General features: G+C 42.9%; 2 protein-coding genes across 4 annotated transcripts; both read left to right on the forward strand.

The window, feature by feature from the left end:
• Positions 1–415: 415 nt before the first annotated feature.
• LOC110491932 (uncharacterized) lies at positions 416–15,540 on the forward strand. 3 transcript variants are annotated; one of them, XM_021565809.3, is made up of 5 exons: positions 416–841; positions 3,067–3,733; positions 5,949–6,162; positions 10,445–10,662; positions 12,964–15,540. In XM_021565809.3, exons 2-5 carry the CDS (start codon positions 3,081–3,083, stop codon positions 13,037–13,039), a joined length of 1,161 nt encoding a protein of 386 aa, XP_021421484.2. In that variant the 5' UTR covers positions 416–841; positions 3,067–3,080; the 3' UTR covers positions 13,040–15,540. The 3 variants fall into 3 exon arrangements, with proteins under 3 accessions (XP_021421484.2, XP_021421483.2, XP_021421485.2); XM_021565808.3 differs by having other exon boundaries at positions 451–1,063; XM_021565810.3 differs by having other exon boundaries at positions 451–586.
• On the forward strand, positions 15,534–18,177 carry LOC110491933 (E3 ubiquitin-protein ligase DTX3). Its single transcript, XM_021565811.3, has 3 exons — positions 15,534–16,304; positions 16,833–17,050; positions 17,294–18,177. Exons 1-3 carry the CDS (start codon positions 15,963–15,965, stop codon positions 17,370–17,372), a joined length of 639 nt encoding a protein of 212 aa, XP_021421486.3. The 5' UTR covers positions 15,534–15,962; the 3' UTR covers positions 17,373–18,177.
• The last annotated feature ends 3,356 nt before the right edge of the window (positions 18,178–21,533 follow it).

The raw sequence follows: 21,533 nt of genomic DNA on the forward strand, positions 1-21,533 counted from the left end.
GTGTATCGGTACTTGATTGTATCAATATTAGGCTATTGGCATATGGGTGTTAGGGTTAGGACATGGGGGTTTGAGTAAAGGATTTGAGGTGTGTGGGTAATGGGGTTTAGGTGTGTGGGTATGTGGGTATGTGGGCTGAGGTATATAGATATTGGGGCTGAGGAATAGAGGTAAATGTCTGTTAATTTTATTATAGATATAAGCAATATGGATTACATGTTAGGGTTCCTAATGGCATTACATTTGCATAGTGGCATGTTAGGGAAAATGTTGGGAACAAGGTTAAATAGGTCGTTTCACTAAGGTAATGCATGCGCTGTACATATTTGTTTTTAGAGTTCTGTCTGTAGATTGCCATGGATTGCTAATGAAGATGCTTGAGTCTCCCCAATTCCTTGCCAACCAATTTTAACCAATCACGGAGTGTTCTATGACGAACTTCCTGCTTTCAGTTGTCTCTCGTCATTAAACTGTTGGACATGGCTTGAAAGTACAAACAATTTCCATACGTATATTCTTGAGTACGCGGTTGTCATAATAATGAAACAGCTAACGTGGTTATTTGAAAGTTCAGAATGTGTATGATGTAAGTAGGGGTTGATTTTGTATTAGGCTGTGTCTCAAGGACGTGGAAAGAGGAAGACAACATCGAGTATGGAGATGGGGACTCGATTAATTGTTAGCTTACGTTACGGATAGATTCAAATGGATACTAAGTATATATTGACTACAAAATACGTGTTATCAACATATCCACTGCAGCACATGATTTTCAGGCCATGTCCATATATGTTTTAGCTAGTTCCGTAATCTAAACCCCATCCGACAGCTACGGCAAAAGGTGAGACGGTTCACCCCACACCGCATTCTCATTTAGTAAAATAATTATGGACGTTCCACTTTGGAATTTGAACAGATTCGTCGGGTTCCTAGCTGCGCAACTCGAATGTCAGCGAATATTTGTCTAGTAATCTGAAGTGTCACGTTTTGTACTACTTCAGTTTTTCTCTTCATGTTCAACGGGGATATTTTCTCGATTGAAGGGAATAAATGGGATCACAAGGTAACTGTCTAAATATTTATAATTGTTTCATATGACGGTCAAACGTTGCACACAACCAAACATGTTGATAGAAGATCGGGTTGAGCTAGCCTCAGTTTCCTTTGTTTACTCAGTCTGCATTTCAGAACAGCTGATACGTCCTTTTCAGCACTGCCGCGATACTGCCAGCCAGCGTGTTGTAGCTTTGACTTGTCCTGCGACCACTGACACCAAACATACGAGCTCAAGCGGAATGGTAGCACTCGCAAAAACAGACATGTTTCACAGTTGTTATTTGTAGTGGTTTAAGACTAGCGATATTCGAACGTTCTGTCTGTATTGCGTCGCCGTGCATACATACACCTTTCTTTCATTGCCTCACGCAACATACCGGTAGGCCGAGTAGCAACGATGTACCAGCAGAAATAAGTGATTTAATCGGTTTTTGGTTCAAAGAACATCCACAAGTCAACATTTTAACCTGGCTGCATGCTTTTTGTTATTGTTGTAACAGTCCATTCGAGCACCGAATGGAAACTGTGTAAATGTAGTCTAGTCGTGGTGTTCTCATCTCATTAATTTGTCATTATTGTCATGGTAGGCTAGTAAACAGTGCATTGTTACACTGTTATGGTTCAGATTAAGGAAGGAGTCAATTACATTGTGTTCATTTAAAGTTTTATGAACTGAAATGAGTCATTTCAGAATATGGGATTAGCCAAACTCCCTAATTATGTTCATTTAATTCTGACGTTGCCTATTAAGGATGTTGCCTGATGTTGCCTATTTCACTTGACATGTTTTTGTTTCACAAGTGGCTTGCCTTAAACACAAGACACTATTGATTATGAGGTGGCTGTATGTTGTCTACTCAGTCAAAGGATCAGAGTTTAAATGTAGTTCTAAAAGCATAAGCTACAGCTAGCTAGCATTGCAGTGCATAAAATGTGACTCAAAGAGAATGAAAGACAATAGTTTTACAGTTTGAACAAATTAATTTCTTTAAAAATGAACGACATGGAGAGAACTGTATTTTGTTGTACTTATTTTTCACTTTCTCTTAGCTAGCGAATGCAGCTAGATAGTTTAGCCTACTCAAACAGAGAGGGATGCTATGTTAGCTAGCTGGGTATGGCTATACAACATTGGAACTCTTCCAAGTCAAGGTAAGCTTTTGGTTTTATTAATTTATTGCCACCGGGGCCTGCCTGGCAGTGTAACTGCTAAACTGCTTGCTGACTGTACTCTACTGCATGATTGTAGCAGGTTTACTAACACGTTAGTTCTAGTAGCTATGTTGATTATGATATTAGCTACAATGTTGACAACTATGTAGGCTGTGTGTAGCGGTTATGTTATGAAGGTTTGGCTTGGAAAGTTTTTTTTGCCTGGACACAGGCAGTTGATGTGTTGTGCTATGAAGTCCACAAGTGAAGGGAAAAGGTGAGAGGAGGAGAGAGCTTTGATGCGAGAGAGAATTATATGAGCAAAATTATCATGTTTGTATGTGGATGCTATGAAAGTGAACTGTTTTCATGTTCAGGGGTGTGTTCATTCTGCCAATTCTGTTGAAATCCGTTTCTTAAACGGAAGCAAATGAAACTTGGATAAACATACCTGAATTTGTTCAATAGAAACTCTCGTTTGCAACTGTTGGACTAATGATTACGCCCTAGATCAGCTAGATGCAGGCAAGAGTCTGCAAGGCGGTATTGAATGTGTCGGTCTGTTACCTTGATTACTCATAATGTTCTCTCAACCTGTGCACCTACGTTGTAAACATTTATTCATAGGCTAGGTTGTAGCAGCCTCATGATGGTCATAGGGAAAATTTGAGTATCATGTAGTAGCTTAAACCTATCAATGTTTTATTGAGCAGGATGAATGGATAACAGTCATCCAATATGCTATAGTAGAAATAAGGCCATGCTCATAATTAAAAAAAAAAATCTTCCTCCCTCATCTTAAACATCACCGACCACTACTGGTGTCTAATGGTTTCTCTCTTGTGTTTCCCTATGCAGTTTCATCTGTTGAAATGAGTGTGCGCGCGGGGCAGGGTAGCGATGAGGTTCTGGTGTCCCAAGCGGTGTGGGACTACTTGGCCGCCGCCGGCCGGCCCTGGCTCATAGACTTCCAGGACAAGCAGGGCCTCAGCGCAGGCATTATCCGCAGAGGGGAGCGGGGAGGCTGCTGCGCAGTGCGGCTACGCCCCGTAGAGGGCTCCCGTCCTGGGGGAGGACCAGGGATGATGGAGGGGGGACCCATCTCCAATGAGACACGCAAGTCTTTCATAGACTTATGCCGCTGTGCCCGGAAAGAGATGAGCAAACAGGAGGGGGGTCCTAAGTGGAAGAGGTCTGTGCTGCCCTGTGTTGGGGTGAGGGTCCTGGAGGGGGATGGAGAGGGGAGCCTGCTAACACCTCAGCCTCCCCAGCCCAGACGCTCTCAGAGGCAGCAACAGAGGTGTAGGAAGCCTGCGGAGGATGAGGCCTGTGTGGTCCTCTCCAACTCCATGAATTCCATGAACTGCATGTCTCACGATGCATCAGGACAGAGGAAGCAGGACAACATGGAAGTCAACTGCAGTATGATGGCATCTTCTCATAGCCACTCCCAGAGTGAAGCAGACGACCACACCTCATGTTCCATCTGCATGGGAGACATGGTGGAGAGGACCACGCTGGAGAGGTATAGCTACATATTTAAAGTTTTAATGTCATGTCCACAGGTACAGTGAAATGCCTTTCTTGCAAGCTCTAACCACAACAATGTAGTAATCAATAACAATGTAATTCTAAAAATAACAGGGTAGGGCTCCCGAGTGGCACAGTGGTCTAAGACACTGCATCTCAGTGCAGGCACTGCAGTACCTGGTTTGAATCCAGGCTGCATCACATCCGGCCGTGATTGGGAGCCCCATAGGGTGGCCCACAATTGGCCCAGTGTCGTCCGGGTTTGGCCAGGGTAGGCCGTCATTGTAAATAATAATTTGTTCATACTTCTTAGGGATATCCCCCTTTTTTTCAATTTTCACCTAAAATGACATGCCCAAATCTAACTGCCTGTAGCAAGGATATGCATATTCTTGGTACAATTTAAAAGGAAACACTTTGAAGTTTGTGGAAATGTGAATTGAATGTAGGAGAATAGAACACAATAGATCTGGTAGAAGAAAATACAAAGAAAAAAACAACCATTTTTTTTTTCTTCTACCACCATCTTTGAAATGCAACAGAAAGGTTCCAAATCTAGCCATCACTCTGGTTGTAATTCCGATGGTGTCCACAAGATGGCAACAGTGTATGTGCATAGTTTCAGATGGATAACTTGTAGTATGAGAACTACATGACATTTAGTGTGAAGTCACCCAGGTACATTTGGGCAAATCGTGAAGGAGACATTTACATTCACATTAGATTTTTCTGCAAACATATCGTAAAATCTTTATACTTGGACATTGATTTAGTTTTTCTAGTATTAGTAGCCATATTATAAGTTCAACATTTGTAATACACCTAGTTTTCATAACTCTCCATGTTCTTATAATTTCTGTCCAAGTTATCTAAAATAACAACACTATGTTCTCTCTGGGACCCTTTTAGATGATAAATCAGAGCAAGTATTTACACGTTTCACCTTCAGAGGTGAATTTATCAAACCTATCGCGGTGAAAAAAGTATTTTATTGTTAGGAGCTCTCTAACAATAGCATGGCATTTATTTTGCAGTAATAGCTACTGTAAATTGGACAGTGCAGTTATATTATCAAGATTTTAAGCTTTCAGCCGATGTTAGACACTTCTATGTACCGACATTTGTTGTTTTTCTCAAATCTGCGATCGTGACACACGGCGCTGCATGATTTATAACTGTCCCGTTGACGGGACTCCTATCCCTAAGACTGACTAGTCCAGTTAAATAAAGATTAAAAATTAAAATGTATAAAATAACTAAGCATCGGAGAATATAGGGTCAGTTCCAGTACCATATTTACAATGTGCAGGCATACTGCATTGATAGAGATAGATATGTAAAGGGGTAATGTAACTAGGCATCAGGATATATGATAAACAGAGAAGCTGCAGCACATATGACTGTGTGTGTAGAGTCAGTATAAATGTATGTGCATATTATGCGTGTAAGCAAATGGATTGTTTGTATGTGGTTTGGAGTATCAGTGTGCCTTGTGTGTAGGGCCCTGCGAGTGTACATGGAGACCGTGCAGTGGAAATGTGTTCTCTGGCGTGATGAATCATGCTTCACTTCTGGCAGTCCGACGTACGAATCTGGGTTTGGCGGATGCCAGGAAAACGCTACCTGCCCAAATCGATAGTGCCAACAGTAAAGTTTGGCATAGGAGGAATAATGGTCTGAAGCTGTTTTTCATGGTTCGGGCTAGGTCCCCTAGTTCCAGTGAAGGGAAATCTTAACGCTACATCATACAATGACATTCTAGACATTTCTATGCTTCCAACTTTGTGGTAACAGTTTGGGGAAGGCCCTTTCCAGTTTCAGTGTGACGATGCCCCCGTGCACAAAGCAAGGTCCATACAGAAATGGTTTGTGGATCAGTGTGGAAGAACTTGACTGGCCTGCACAGAGCCCTGACCTCAACACCATCAAACACCTTTGGGATGAATTGGAACGCCGACTGCGAGTCAGGCCTAATCACCTGATCTCACTAATGCTCTTGTGGCTGAATCGAAGCGAGTCCATGTAGCAATGTTTGAACATGTAGTGAAAATCCTTCCCAGAAGAGTGGAGGCTGTTAGCAGCAAAGTGGGGACCAACATAATATTAATGCCCATGTTTGACGAGCAGGTGTCCACATACTCTAGGCCATGCAGTGTATGTATTGTTTTCAAAATTGAAAGTAAAACCATTCTCTCTCACTCCCTCCCAAGGTGTGGCCACACATTCTGCCGGTCATGTCTGGACCAGGCCTTCAAGGTGAAGAGAGCATGTCCGGTGTGTCGTCTGGTGTACGGCCAGCTCATAGGGAATCAGCCGGCTTCCGGGACTATGATGGTGGAGAGGGACCCAGATCTGGAGTTGGCGGGACACGAGGGCTACGGGTGTATCTGCATCATCTATAGCTTCACACCTGGTCTACAGGCGGTGAGTATATATGACAAAAGAAACACGTTCATGAGAAAAACCACAAGGAGGAACAGTTGAAGTCTGAAGTTTACATACACTTAGGTTGGAGTCATTAAAACTAGTTTTTCTACCACGCCACACATTTCTTGTTAACAAATTATAGTTTTGGGAAGTCGGTTAGGACATCTACTTTGTGCATGATACAAGTAATTTTTCCAACAATTGTTTATAGACAGATTATTTCACTTATAATTCACTGTATCGCCTCCCGGGTGGCGCAGTGGTTAAGGGCGCTGTACTGCAGCGGCAGCTGTGCCATCAGAGTCCCTGGGTTCGCGCCCAGGCTCTGTCGTAACCGGCCGTGACCGGGAGGTCCGTGGGGCGACGCACAATTGGCCTAGCATCGCCCGGGTTAGGGAGGGCTTGGTCGGTAGGGGTGTCCTTGTCTCATCGCGCACCAGCGACTCCTGTGGCGGGCTGGGCGCAGTGTGCGCTAACCAAGGTGGCCAGGTGCACAGTGTTTCCTCCGGCGCATTGGTGCGGCTGGCTTCCGGGTTGGATGCGTGCTGTGTTAAGAAGCAGTGCGGCTTGGTTGGGTCGGAGGACGCATGACTTTCAACCTTCGTCTCTCCCGAGCCCGTACGGGAGTTGTAGCGATGAGACAAGATAGTAGCTACTACAACAATTGGATACCACGAAATTGGGGAGAAAAAGGGGTAAAAGAGGGGTAAAAAAAATAAAATAATTCACTGTATCACAAGTGGGTCAGAAGTTTTACATACACTTTTGTACATACAGGTCTCCTTGCGCTTAAGAAAATTCATACACTTTGGTAGTTTTCCTGGGGCTATATGAAAATCCAGGAATAGCATATATTTCATAACTGGGCACTCAATTAGTATCTTACCCATATGTTTGTCTTAACAAAAAGCTTGGATATTTCAAAGAAAACATGTCATGCTTGAAGTAATGTTATTGAATTTCTATACCACTTAACACCATTTGTGTGGTTATTGTGTGTGTGTGTGTGTGTGTGTGTGTGTGCTCAAAAAAATAAAGGGAACACTAAAATAACACATCCTAGATCTGAATGAATGAAATATTCTTATTAACTACTTTTTTCTTTACATAGTTGAATGTGCTGACAACAAAATCACACAAATTATCAATGGAAATCAAATTTATCAACCCATGGAGGTCTGGATTTGGAGTCACACTCAAAATTAAAGTGGAAAACCACACTACAGGCTGATCCAACTTTGATGTAATGTCCTTAAAACAAGTCAAAATGAGGCTCAGTAGTGTGTGTGGCCTCCATGTGCCTGTATGACCTCCCTACAACGCCTGGGCATGCTCCTAATGAGGTGGCGGATGGTCTCCTGAGGGATCTCCTCCCAGACCTGGACTAAAGCATCCGCCAACTCCTGGACAGTCTGGTGCAACGTGGCGTTGGTGGATGGAGCAAGAAATTATGTCCCAGATGTGCTCAATTGCATTCAGGTCTGGGGAACGGGCGGGCCAGTCTATAGCATCAATGCCTTCCTCTTGCAGGAACTGCTGACACACTCCAGCCACATGAGGTCTAGCATTGCCTTGCATTAGGAGGAACCCAGGGCCAACCGCACCAGCATATGGTCTCACAAGGGGTCTGAGGATCTCATCTCGGTACCTAATGGCAGTCAGGCTACCTCTGGCGAGCACATGGAGGCCTGTGCGGCCCCCCAAAGAAATGCCACCCCACACCATGACTGACCCATGCTGGAGGATGTTGCAGGCAGCAGAACGTTCTCCACGGCGTCTCCAGACTGTCACGTCTGTCACGTGCTCAGTGAACCTGCTTTCATCTGTGAAGAGCACAGGGCGCCAGTGGCGAATTTGCCAATCTTGGTGTTCTCTGGCAAATGCCAAACGTCCTGCACGGTGTTGGGCTGTAAGCACAACCCCCACCTGTGGACGTCGGGCCCTCATACCACCTTCATGGAGTCTGTTTCTGACCGTTTGAGCAGACACATGCACATTTGTGGCCTGCTGGAGGTCATTTTGCCGGACTCTGGCAGTGCTCCTCCTTGCACAAAGGTGGAGGTAGTGGTCCTGCTGCTGGGTTGTTGCCCTCCTACGGCCTCCTCCACGTCTCCTGATGTACTGGCCTGTCTCCTGGTAGCGCCTCCATGCTCTGGACACTACGCTGACAGACACAGCAAATCTTCTTGCCACACCTCGCATTGATGTGTCATCCTGGATGAGCTGCACTACCTGAGCCACTTGTGTGGGTTGTAGACTCCGTCTCATGCTACCACTAGAGTGAAAGCACCGCCGGCATTCAAAAGTGACCAAAACATCAGCCAGGAAGCATAGGAACTGAGAAGTGGTCTGTGGTCACCACCTGCAGAACCACTCCTTTATTGGGGGTGTCTTGCTAATTGCCTATAATTTCCACCTGTTGCCTATTCCATTTGCACAACAGCCTGTGAAATTTATTGTCAGTGTTGCTTCCTAAGTGGACAGTTTGATTTCACAGAAGTGTGATTGACTCGGAGTTACATTGTTCCCTTTATTTTTTTGAGCAGTGTGTGTGTATATATATACAGTGCCTTGCGAAAGTATTCGGCCCCCTTGAACTTTGCGACCTTTTGCCACATTTCTGGCTTCAAACATAAAGATATAAAACTGTATTTTTTTGTGAAGAATCAACAACAAGTGGGACACAATCATGAAGTGGAACGACATTTATTGGATATTTCAAACTTTTTTTTAACAAATCAAAAACTGAAAAATTGGGCGTGCAAAATTATTCAGCCACCTTTTGCTGCGATTACAGCTGTAAGTCGCTTGGGGTATGTCTATCAGTTTTGCACATCGAGAGACTGAATTTTTTTCCCATTCCTCCTTGCAAAACAGCTCGAGCTCAGTGAGGTTGGATGGAGAGCATTTGTGAACAGCAGTTTTCAGTTCTTTCCACAGATTCTCGATTGGATTCAGGTCTGGACTTTGACTTGGCCATTCTAACACCTGGATATGTTTATTTTTGAACCATTCCATTGTAGATTTTGCTTTATGTTTTGGATCATTGTCTTGTTGGAAGACAAATCTCCGTCCCAGTCTCAGGTCTTTTGCAGACTCCATCAGGTTGTCTTCCAGAATGGTCCTGTATTTGGCTCCATCCATCTTCCCATCAATTTTAACCATCTTCCCTGTCCCTGCTGAAGAAAAGCAGGCCCAAACCATGATGCTGCCACCACCATGTTTGACAGTGGGGATGGTGTGTTCAGCTGTGTTGCTTTTACGCCAAACATAACGTTTTGCATTGTTGCCAAAAAGTTCAATTTTGGTTTCATCTGACCAGAGCACTTTATTCCACATGTTTGGTGTGTCTCCCAGGTGGCTTGTGGCAAACTTTAAACACTTTTTATGGATATCTTTAAGAAATGGCTTTCTTCTTGCCACTCTTCCATAAAGGCCAGATTTGTGCAATATACGACTGATTGTTGTCCTATGGACAGAGTCTCCCACCTCAGCTGTAGATCTCTGCAGTTCATCCAGAGTGATCATGGGCCTCTTGGCTGCATCTCTGATCAGTCTTCTCCTTGTATGAGCTGAAAGTTTAGAGGGACGGCCAGGTCTTGGTAGATTTGCAGTGGTCTGATACTCCTTCCATTTCAATATTATCGCTTGCACAGTGCTCCTTGGGATGTTTAAAGCTTGGGAAATCTTTTTGTATCCAAATCCGGCTTTAAACTTCTTCACAACAGTATCTTGGACCTGCCTGGTGTGTTCCTTGTTCTTCATGATGCTCTCTGCGCTTTTAACGGACCTCTGAGACTATCACAGTGCAGGTGCATTTATACGGAGACTTGATTACACACAGGTGGATTGTATTTATCATCATTAGTCATTTAGGTCAACATTGGATCATTCAGAGATCCTCACTGAACTTCTGGAGAGAGTTTGCTGCACTGAAAGTAAAGGTGCTGAATAATTTTGCACGCCCAATTTTTCAGTTTTTGATTTGTTAAAAAAGTTTGAAATATCCAATAAATGTCGTTCCACTTCATGATTGTGTCCCACTTGTTGTTGATTCTTCACAAAAAAATACAGTTTTATATCTTTATGTTTGAAGCCTGAAATGTGGCAAAAGGTCGCAAAGTTCAAGGGGGGCGAATACTTTCGCAAGGCACTGTATATATATAATAGAGAGAGTGTGTGTGTATATATAATATATATATATATATAAAAATAAAAAATCTAATTTTTGTTCCTGTTCTTTTCAAACTTTCCTTTGAATTATGCCTGGGTCATGCAGCCGGAGCACCCTAACCCTGGTGTAAGCTACCCGGGTACGGACCGCGTGGCTTACCTCCCAGACAGCCCAGAGGGGAACCGGGTCCTGGGCCTGCTCCGCCGGGCCTTTGAGCAGCGCCTCATCTTCACTATAGGGACCTCCATGACTACGGGAATGCATAACGTCATTACCTGGAATGACATCCACCACAAAACCTCCATATGGGGCGGACCACGCTGGTATGGAAACGCCTGTCTTTACTGAAGGCTAATGGAGATTTTAGTGTGTTTCTAAGATGTGCGATGTGACAGTAGCTTTTAAAAAATTTATTTTTTATTTTTACAAATTTCAAACATTATCTAGTGATAACTGAATGTATACGTTGGGGCAAAAAAGTATTTAGTCAGCCACCAATTGTGCAAGTTCTCCCACATAAAAAGATGAGGCCAGGGCCTCCCGGGTGGCGCTGCAGCGCCAGCTGTGCCATCAGAGTCCCTGGGTTCGCGCCCAGGCTCTGTCGTAACCGGCCGCGACCAGGAGGTCCGTGGGGCGACGCACAATTGGCCTAGCGTCGTCCGGGTTAGGGAGGGATTGGTCGGTAGGGATCTCCTTGTCTCATCGCGCACCAGCGACTCCTGTGGTGGACCGGGCGCAGTGCGCGCTAGCCAAGGTTGCCAGGTGCACGGTGTAGCCTCCGACACATTGGTGCGGCTGGCTTCCGGGTTGGATGCGCGCTGTGTTAAGAAGCAGTACGGCTGGTTGGGTTGTGTATCGGAGGACGCATGACATTCAGCCTTCGTCTCTCCCGAGCCCGTACGGGAGTTGTAGCAATGAGACAAGATAGTAGCTACTACAACAATTGGATACCACAAAATTGGGGAGAAAAAGGGGTAAAAATCCCCCATAATTTGCAAATTATGGTGGAAATTACGTATTTGGTCAATAACAAACGTTTATCTCAATACTTTGTTATATACCCTTTGTTGGCGACGACAGAGGTCAAACGTTTTCTGTAAGTCTTCACAAGGTTTTCTCACACTGTTGCTGGTATTTTGGCCCATTCCTCCATGCAGATCTCCTCTAGAGCAGTGATGTTTTGGGGCAGTTGCTGGGCAACACGGACTTTCAACTCCCTCCAAAGATTTTCTATGACTGGCTAGGCCACTCCAGGACCTTGAAATGCTTCTTACGAAGCCACTCCTTCGTTGCCCGGGCGGTGTGTTTGGGATCATTGTCATGCTGAAAGACCCAGCCACGTTTCATCTTCAATGCCCTTGCTGATGGAAGGAGGTTTTCACTCAAAATCTCACGATACATGGCCCCATTCATTCTTTCCTTTACACGGATCAGTCGTCCTGGTCCCAAAGCATGATGTTTCCACCCCCATGCTTCACAGTAGGTATGGTGTTCTTTGGATGCAACTCAGCATTCTTTGTCCTCCAAACACGACGAGTTGAGTTTTTACCAAAAAGTTATATTTTTGTTTCATCTGACCACATGACATTCTCCCAATCTTCTTCTGGATCATCCAAATGCTCTCTAGCAAACTTCAGACGGGCCTGGACATGTACTGGCTTAAGCAGGGGGACACGTCTGGCACTGCAGGATTTGAGTCCCTGGCGGCGTAGTGTGTTACTGATGGTAGGCTTTGTTACTTTGGTCCCAGCTCTCTGCAGGTCATTCACTAGGTACCCCTGTGTGGTTCTGGGATTTTTGCTCACCATTCTTGTGATCATTTTGACCCCACGGGGTGAGATCTTGCGTGGTGCCCCAGATCGAGGGAGATTATCAGTGGTCTTGTATGTCTTCCATTTCCTAATAATTGCTCCCACAGTTTATGTTTTTCAAACCAAGCTGCTTACCTGTTGCAGATTCAGTCTTCCCAGCCTGGTGCAGGTCTACAATTTTGTTTCTGGTGTCCTTTGACAGCTCTTTGGTCTTGGCCATAGTGGAGTTTGGAGTGTGACTGTTTGAGGTTGTGGACAGGTGTCTTTTATACTAATAACAAGTTCAAACAGGTGCCATTAATACAGGTAACGAGTGGAGGACAGAGGAGCCTCTTAAAGAAGTTGTTACAGGTCTGTGAGAGCCAGAAATCTTGCTTGTTTGTAGGTGACCAAATACTTATTTTCCACCATAATTTGCAAATGTATTCATAAAAAATCCTACAATGTAATTTTCTGGATTTTTTTTCCTAATTTTGTCTGTCATAGTTGAAGTGTACCTATGATGAAAAATACAGGTCTCATCTTTTTAAGTGGGAGAACTTGCACAATTGGTGGCTGACTAAATACTTTTTTGCCCCACTGTATCTCTAACTCTTTCTTTCACTCGATCACTCACAAGTTACATAGAATCACATGGCTTTAGTCTTATGAGATGTGACCAAACAAGAAAGCTATCCATGTTTTGAGCATGTGGTGAGAGGTTCAATTATGATTTCTGTCGGCCATTTGCTCCTAGAAGGCACTCTAGCTGTTCCTGCGATGACAACTCTCAATGACATTCTAATGGTGTTTTTATTTAATCTCCCCTGACAGCTTTGGCTACCCAGACCCCACTTACCTGGTGAGAGTGACTGAGGAACTCAGAGAGAAAGGCATCACTGCGGACTGACCGTCCAGATTCCAGAATGTTCCATTCTAGGAACACTAGGAATTCTAGGAACCTCTAGCTGTCCTGCTGCTGGTGGTTGCTAGGCTGCAGGCTCCTGGACCTAGACCCAGCAGGGCTGTGGATGAATTCGACAGGGGACAGGGCTTTTAGCCCCACAGCAGAAACAGGACTGCAAGACTCTCGTATCACTCCAAGACCTCTTTTATGTGGAAAATCCTAACTTCCATTTAAATTGAATTTTCATTTAATCATGCATTGATGTCAATGGGAGACCATTTAACTTAAGTGGAAGTGAAAATTTGTCTTAAGTGGAATTTAGGTTTCACCCTTGTGTTCCTGTGTTAGGTATCTATCTTCTGATCAATCCAGCAGCACTTTGTGTGGAAGAAAACATAAGTGAGAGCAATGTGATTTTCTGTGTGACACAATCATCTATCTACCTTTCACCTGGTGTTGACAATAGCAGGATTTTTTTTTTGCTGAACTCATCCGAGCAGTTATAATATAGGGATTTAATAAGTTGATAAGTAATAAGTACTTAAATATTATTTTGAAATCTAAGTAAAAGAGAAGTCTATTTTGCCTGACATCTTTATTTCCATGCTGGGGGACACGTTCTCTATTTACCAGTTGCAAGTGCACATTATTGGTGGTTTTTCCAGTACGTTCGTAGAATAATTATCTTTTTCTTTAATAATTTTCCGTGATAACCTGTTACTTACAGTTTGTACAAATACCATATCTGAGATAGGTGGCAGGCAGAATAGCACTGTCTGCTTCAATAGAAAGCTTCAAACTAAATAATTTAATTTCTCTAAAAGACGTTGCAATCTAAAGCACTCACAGGCACTTTGACCAAGGAAGTCGGTCAGTCGTTCAGTGGAGGGCTGGTTGTTCTCTGCATATCATTAGAATGATCATTGTTCTCTGCTACCTTTTCAGGGAAGACTAGTCTATGGAATAGTGCTCTGAGCAAATCGGGGAGGTGTTAGTCGTTAACAGCCCTGAAGCTAATAGCCTGGTAAGCTAGAAGTTGATGTCAATTTGCTTTGAGCCCTTCATTTCCCTTTTGATCTTCCTCTCCTTTGATTTCTTCACATAGGAAGGTTTTCTATTTGTGCTGGTCTAGGATCGGTGTGGCCTTTTTTTAAATCATAATGAATAAATGAGGGACCCTGATCCTAGATCAGCACTCGTACTCTTGAGACTCTTTTTATGAATACGGAACCAGGTTTTGAACTGCTTTGAGTTCAGTTCAGTTTGATGTCCAGTCAGTCATTGGTCCTCGTTTCCTAATGACCAGATTTACACGATGATGTCAAATGAGAAGGGCAAGATGTTGAACCACTTAAACCAAATCAAAGACAGAAAAGGGCTCTGAAATAATTAACTATGTGTCTGAAATGGCACTCTATTCCCAATATAGTGCACGAGTGCTGATAGGAGCCAATAGGGCTCTGGTCAAAAGTGGTGCACTATATAGGACCCATAGGACTGGTTAAAAGTAGTGTACTGTGTCGGGAATAGGGTGCCATTTTGGACGCCAGCCCTGTCTGACCAGATGTTTGATTGTCTCATAAATAAAGAGGTATCTATCTGCTGTAATTAAAGTTTGTCTTAAGAGATAATCTAGGATTAACAATAAGTACCTGTAATATGAAAATGTTAAGGAGAATACTGCAGTCCCTTATAGGTGTATTGTCAGTGATTTATTTAATTACCTTGTTTTGATACATTTCTCATTGTTAGCGTGCCTTCTATTCAAGTTTTGAAGAAAATGTAGCATGTTGATACTAATGAATGATAAGCAATTCTTTAGTAGACTGTATCAAATTGTTATTTGGAGGGTCAGCCACAGCAGGAATTATGTTTGTGCTTTGTCTGCCTTTCTACAGTTTGAGAATATAGAAACGGATGTGTATTTGATGGAACCTCTGTTATAAACAGTCGAAGTAGTCCAAAAATGTAGCCTCACTTATATGATCAAGCTGTGTGTGAGTGATTTATAAATGAAACACCTTTTGATGAGAAGAATATGCATATAGTCCAGTCGGTGTTAACCTCTTATCTGTCTGCATTCGGATGATGTGAAAGAATTTACTTGGCCCATACATTAAATATCCCTTGCTACGACCCAAATGGCACCCTATTTATGATAGCAAAAGTAGTGCACTACATAGGGTGCCATTTGTGACTTGGCCTTTTCCCCCATCTCTTCGTATTTTTATTGTTTAGGGACCAACTTGAATATCTTTGCGAGACAGGAATAGTAGTTCAAATCAAGCTACCACGCAAATATTTCTATGCAGTAAACTATGTAAGTGAACTGGGGGTTGGGGTACAGGCAGGGGAATGAATACTGAAAAGGATTGTGTTGCCAATTGATTGTGAAAAGTTAAAGATTTGCTTTTCTAATTGTGTTAATTTGTGTTTGTCTGTTGATGTTAAACAATTATGTGGTTTACATTTTAATACTTGAATAAAAAAGGTTATGTTCTGTTTATGGTGGTGGTGTTAATTATTGATTTCATATTATGTAAATAGCCTCAGTACAAATCTGACATTTATGATCACATGTTTTTCACTCCATATTGCAATATTATAGCAAGACTATTTTATTTATGGTTGTAACACAACTCAACCCTCAGGAAGATATCCTATTCCTTGGTTCACGCAGTGCAAACTATTGAAGTGGGACGTTACTGTAGCCTTTACACTTACATTGTACCTTCTGTCGAACATTAGCAACGGGTGACGTATGGTAATGACTAGATGTGGGAGGCTTTAGTCCTCTTTCTGTCGACATAGTCCTCTTCCTGAAAATCATAGTTCAGCTCAGACGAGTTGGTCAGATGACTTTGCGTTTTCCTGTTTCTGCCTCAAATTAGCTATGTACAAAATGTCCTCAAACGCTTAATCTATAATGACATCATCTAGATTCTCCAACATAGGCGACAGATGTACTTCTGCAACAGAGCAGCGACTCGGCGGCGACGAGGAGGACCATTGCATAATATGCATGGATAGTTTTCAGGAAAAGATAACTTTAAAATGTTCTCACTCATTCTGTTCAAGTTGTATTGACTCGTTTTTCAAAATTAAACCCGCATGTCCGGTATGTAATAGTTTTCACGGGACCTACGAAGGAACGCAGCCCCGGAACGGGATCATGACAGTGAGACGCAACTGGCAGTGTTTACCTGGCTATGAGGATGGGAATGGACATATCACGATTGATTATCACTTTCCAGCCGGAGTACAAGGGGTGAGATTTATTGTAGCCTATGTTTACTTTATATGTGACGCAGATGGGCCTTATATTGTATCGCAGAATTGAAAGTGTCAATAGACATTGTGCCACAATTGACTTGAAGATGGAAGGGCCATGCGTATAGTCGGTGATTAGTTAGAGATTCATCTTAATGTTGTTCTTGAAAGCCCTTATATGAAAGTCGATGTATTGCTTTGGTACTGCCCCTCCATGGTATTACAGTCTTGCTGGTGATGTCATGCCAGACAGATTAGCTGCTGACTTCTTTATCACCTAAGGTGGAGTGTGATCCTCCATGGGGCCCTAATTATAAGTAGTAGGATTCATCTTACCACCACCAGTCAGTTATTTGAAATAACATGATTAGGCCTACAGCCAGAGGAGAAGACCCATCTCCGGTTTTGAGTCTGGTTCCTCTTGATGTCTCTTCCTTCTTGGGAGTTTTTCCTTGCTACTGTGGAAAATGGTTTCATAGACACAGTTGATTGATTGATATTCCTCTTTCTCGCCACATCCCTCCAGCCTGAGCATCTGAACCCGGGTGAGAAGTACTGCAGCACATCCAGGACAGCCTTTCTGCCAGCCTGTGAGGAAGGAGAGAAGGTACTGAGGCTGCTCCAGACAGCCTTTCACAGGAGGCTCATCTTCACGATCGGGACATCAGCCACTACCGGCCTCAACAACTCCATCACATGGAACGACATACACCACAAGACCAACATTAGTGGAGGACCACAGTTGTAAGTAGGCCTATCTATCCTAGTCTGAGGAAATAGAATCAGAATACTCATACGGTTTGAATGCTCCTGAAGTTCCATTGTGACATTTCTATCCCTAAGTCTAATGAAGACCCATATCAGTGATTGACGGTGTTGCAACAGTGTTATTGACATTCGAGAGAGTTCGAACATTGCCATGTTTTTGAAATGGCAGATCAATGTGACACTGAAGCTGTTACGCCTTCTCTCTTTTCTCCTTGTTAGTTTCGGGTATCCAGACCCGGGCTACCTCTCTCGGGTCCAGGAGGAGCTTCGTCTGAAGGGAGTGACAGAGGAGAGCTGACTCCACTGGAGCTTCATGAAGCCATAGAACTAGAACTACTCTTAGTTCAAATTCTATACATATTGTCACGCTCAGGAATCAAACACAAGACGAGAAGAGCAGTTACGGTGTTGGGGAAGCTACACTGAAAATATAGCTTACCAAGCTACCCATTCACACTAGAAGCTTAGCTGCCCTCAAGAAAAATATAGTTTCCTTAAAGTTACTTTGAAAAAGTAGTACACTACATCAAAACTACTTTGTGAAAAATTATCAAATTTAAATCTGAAATGTAATAGACTACAAGTTGCAAGAACAGATCACTTTACTGGTCAAATGTTAACAGAATGTGTAATTTGGCCTATTAAACACAACTTCAAATTAAAAAAGGAAGGTATTGCCTACTTCGCCCATATTTTCTTTTCTTTTAGCAAAACAAAACAGTGTGGGTTTCCAGTAGTTAGCTACACCACCACATGGCAAGAAAAGTAATTAACTACTGAAAACACTACCTAGATTTGAATTCAGTTCAACTACCACTAAGCTACTGTAAAATGTAGTTACATTACTAGTTGAATGACATGTTGTTCACTGCTCCCCAACACTGAGCAGTTATGATTGTAGCCAACCGTTCCCAAAAAGGTTGGTTACAGACGTACAAAAATATCATACCTCCAAGACATGTTATCCTCTCACCGTCACAATAACAGGGGAGTTATTTTTTAAAATATTTTTTGGGGTGGGTGGGGGGGGTGATATTTGTGCAACTAGAAGTGTTAAGAAAAATATTTGATTCTTATTTACAATAAAAGTGACTTCAAAATGACAGTGCATTATTTACTATTGTGCACAAAATAATCTGAAACAACCAAAACAAAGAGCAAGTGCATCCAACAAATTTGTGGTCACAAGCTTGATGAGGTCATTGCGTGCTATGAATATGGGACCAAGTGCTGTAATTTCTAAATGGGTACCCTCAGTACTATGTTGCAGTTTATTTGTTTAAAAATGTGTATTCTCCACTGATTATGTGTCCCGTTCTGACCTTAGTTCCTTTGTTATGTCTTTGTTTTAGTATGGTCAGGGCGTGAGTTGGGTGGGTTGTCTATGTTATTTTTTCTATAATTTGGGATTTTCTGTGTTCGGCCTGGTATGGTTCTCAATCAGAGGCAGCTGTCAATCGTTTTCCCTGATTGAAAATCATACTTAGGTAGCCTGGTTTCACTTTTGAGTTGTGGGTGTTTATATTCTGTTCTGTGTTTTGTTGCACCGTTCAGGACTGTTCGTTTGTCGTGTATTGTTTTTGTTTCAGTATTCATCCTTAAATTACAATGAATACTTACCACGCTGCACCTTGGTCCTCTCTTCCGACGACAACCGTTACAGAAACACCCACCAAAAAGGGACCAAGCAGCTTGGTTTCGGGCAGCAGCGATCTCAGGACTCAGGACATGGGAGGGCGTTCTGGACTGCAAGGGAGTCTACACATGGGAGGAGATCCTGGCGGGAAGGGATCGCCTTCCATGGGAACAGGTCGAGGCAGCTAGGAGAGCAGAGGCAGCCAGAGAGAGGAACCAGCGGTATGTGGGAACACGGCTGGCAAGGTAGCCCGAGAGGCAGCCCCAAAAATGTATTGGGGGGTGGCACACGGGGAGTGTGGCGAAGTCAGGTAGGAGACCTGCGCCAACTCCCCGTGCTTACTGTGGCGGGCGTCGTACTGGTCAGGCACCGTGTTATGCAGTGGAGCGCACGGTATCCCCAGTACGCATGTTTAGTCCGGTGCGCTACATCCCAGCTCCCTGTATCGGCCGGGCCACCCTTTGCTTTGATGACAGCTTTGCACACTCTTGGCATTCTCTCAACCAGCTTCATGAGGTAGTCACCTGGAATGCATTTCAATAAACAGGGGTGCCTTGTTAAAAGTTAGTTTGTGGAATTTCTTTCCTTCTATCGTTTGTTTTTTAACAGGATAATGACCCAACACACCTCCAGGCTGTGTAAGGGCTATTTGACCAAGAAGGAGAGTGATGGAATGCTACAGATGACCTGGCCTTCACAATCAACTGACCTCAATCCAATTGAGATAGTTTGGGATGAGTTGGACCGCAGAGTGAATGAAAGGCAGCCAACAAGTGCTAAGCATATGTGGGTACAACTTCAAGACTGTTGGAAAAGCATTCCAGGTGAAGCTGGTTGAGAGAATGCCAAGAGTGTGCAAAGCTCTCATCAAGACAAAATCTGGCTATTTAAAAAAATATATATTTAACCTTTATTTAACCAGGTAGGCTAGTTGAGAACAAGTTCTCATTTACAACTGCGACCTGGCCAAGATAAAGCAAAGCAGTGTGACACAAACAACAACACAGTCAATAACACAATAGAGAAAAAGTATTTATACAGTGTGTGCAAATGAGGTAAGATAAAGGAGGTAGGCAATAAATAGGCAATTTTCAAGAATTTAAAATCTAAAATATATTTTGATTTGTTTAACACTTTTTTTGGTTACTACATGATTCCATATGTGTTATTTTATAGTTTTGAGGTCTTCACTATTATTCTACAATGTAAAAAATAAAGAAAAACCATTGAATGTGTAGGTGTGTCAAAACTTTTTACTATTACTGTGTATATATATATATATATATATACTATTATTATATAATATATAAATGTTTTCTTATATACCTCCTAATTCATCTCAATTAGATGATTGTTTATAGAGCAGTCAATAAAACATGTTAATTAATTGTTTTAATGTACAGGATGTCCTTGTTGTGTATGACAGAATCCGCACCTCCATGCCATTTTCCTTCTACCTCAATAGAGGGCGATCCTCTACTTCAAAGTAACAGGAGCATGCTTGGTATGCCACCACTATAAAACAGCACCTCCCCACACCCCACCGGCAAACCGGGAACATTCTCAGAACATTACCTAAGATTCCCATTAAGTTCTATTTACTGTAGGGTTGTATCTAACATGATGACAACAAAATGTTTATTTTTCTTCCAGAAAATGTTATAAATGAAATATCCTTGGAATGTTCTCCTAGTCATAACTAAAATGTTGTGTTCAACATCTGTAACAACCGCTACAGAACATTCCCCAAATGTTCTAATTAGGTTTCCAGGTATTGTAATAACACAATATGTCAGTAATGAGATGGCACCGACAGATATGGTCGCCCTGTTTCTAGCTCCTAGCAAACTTTGCTATATTTCGTTTTTTGTGTGTTATTTCTTACATTATTTAATCAGAACGTGTATAGTTTTTACTATCACCTACAGCCGAAAAAATGCATTTTGGATATTAGATCAGTGGTCACTCAACAGAAATTCTACTAGAAATTTGACTTCCCAGACCTGGATCCTTTGTTTGAACTGCCCGAGGCGGCCCCATTCATCCTCGATGACACTCCAAAAAGTTGCTGCCGGAGGAGAGGGAGAAGAAATACGGCCCTAGTCAGACTCAGGAGGTGGGCATGCCACCCACTGCTTCCGAGTATATTTGACACTGTGTATTCAATAGGGAATGAGTTGAAAAACTACAAACCTCAAATTTCCCACTTCCTGGTTGGATTTTTTCTCAGGTTTTTGCCTGCCATATGAGTTCTGTTATACTCACAGACATCATTCAAACTGTTTTAGAAATGTCAGAGTGTTTTCTATCCAAATCTAGTTTTAAATACTCCAACCTAAGTGTATGTAAACTGCCAACTTCAACTATACACTGGATTTTGTGCAAACTGGAAACCGTATATCCTGAGGGCGCATTTATTGTAGTTGAGGACTTTAATAAAGGAAATCTGAGGGAAACTCTCCCAAAATCCTATCAACACATCTCCTTTGCTAATGGACGACCCCTGCAGTGGAGATTGTCAAACGCTTCAAGTTCCTTTGCATGCACATCACTGATGACCTGAAATGGTTCCTTTAAACCTCAGGAGGCTAAAGAAATTTGACTTGCCCTCTAAGACCATCACAAACGTCTACAGCTGCACAATTGAGAGTATCCTGTTAGGCTGTATCACCGCCTGGTACGGAAATTGCACCGTCCACAACAGCAGGGCTCTCCAGAAGGTGGTGCGGTCAGCCCAGCACACCATTGGGGACACACTGCCTGTTCTTCAGGACATTTGTAGCACCCGGTGTCACAGGAAGGCCACGAATGTCCTCAAGGACC

This window comes from Oncorhynchus mykiss, chromosome 16 (genome assembly GCF_057628025.1).
Source record: "Oncorhynchus mykiss isolate SJ-2025 chromosome 16, ASM5762802v1, whole genome shotgun sequence".
Taxonomy (NCBI): domain Eukaryota; kingdom Metazoa; phylum Chordata; class Actinopteri; order Salmoniformes; family Salmonidae; genus Oncorhynchus; species Oncorhynchus mykiss.

What these genes read in the sequence shown, in the direction of transcription:
- LOC110491932 (XM_021565808.3), top strand. An exon ending in TCACACCTGGTCTACAGGCG is followed by an intron (nt 6,163 to 10,444) that starts GTGAGTATATAT and finishes TGGGTCATGCAG; the next exon opens with CCGGAGCACCCTAACCCTGG. An exon ending in ATATGGGGCGGACCACGCTG is followed by an intron (nt 10,663 to 12,963) that starts GTATGGAAACGC and finishes CTCCCCTGACAG; the next exon opens with CTTTGGCTACCCAGACCCCA.
- LOC110491933 (XM_021565811.3), top strand. Translation starts at nt 15,963, where the DNA reads ATGACATCATCTAGATTCTCCAACATAGGCGACAGATGTACTTCTGCA. An exon ending in TTCCAGCCGGAGTACAAGGG is followed by an intron (nt 16,305 to 16,832) that starts GTGAGATTTATT and finishes ACATCCCTCCAG; the next exon opens with CCTGAGCATCTGAACCCGGG. An exon ending in ATTAGTGGAGGACCACAGTT is followed by an intron (nt 17,051 to 17,293) that starts GTAAGTAGGCCT and finishes TCTCCTTGTTAG; the next exon opens with TTTCGGGTATCCAGACCCGG.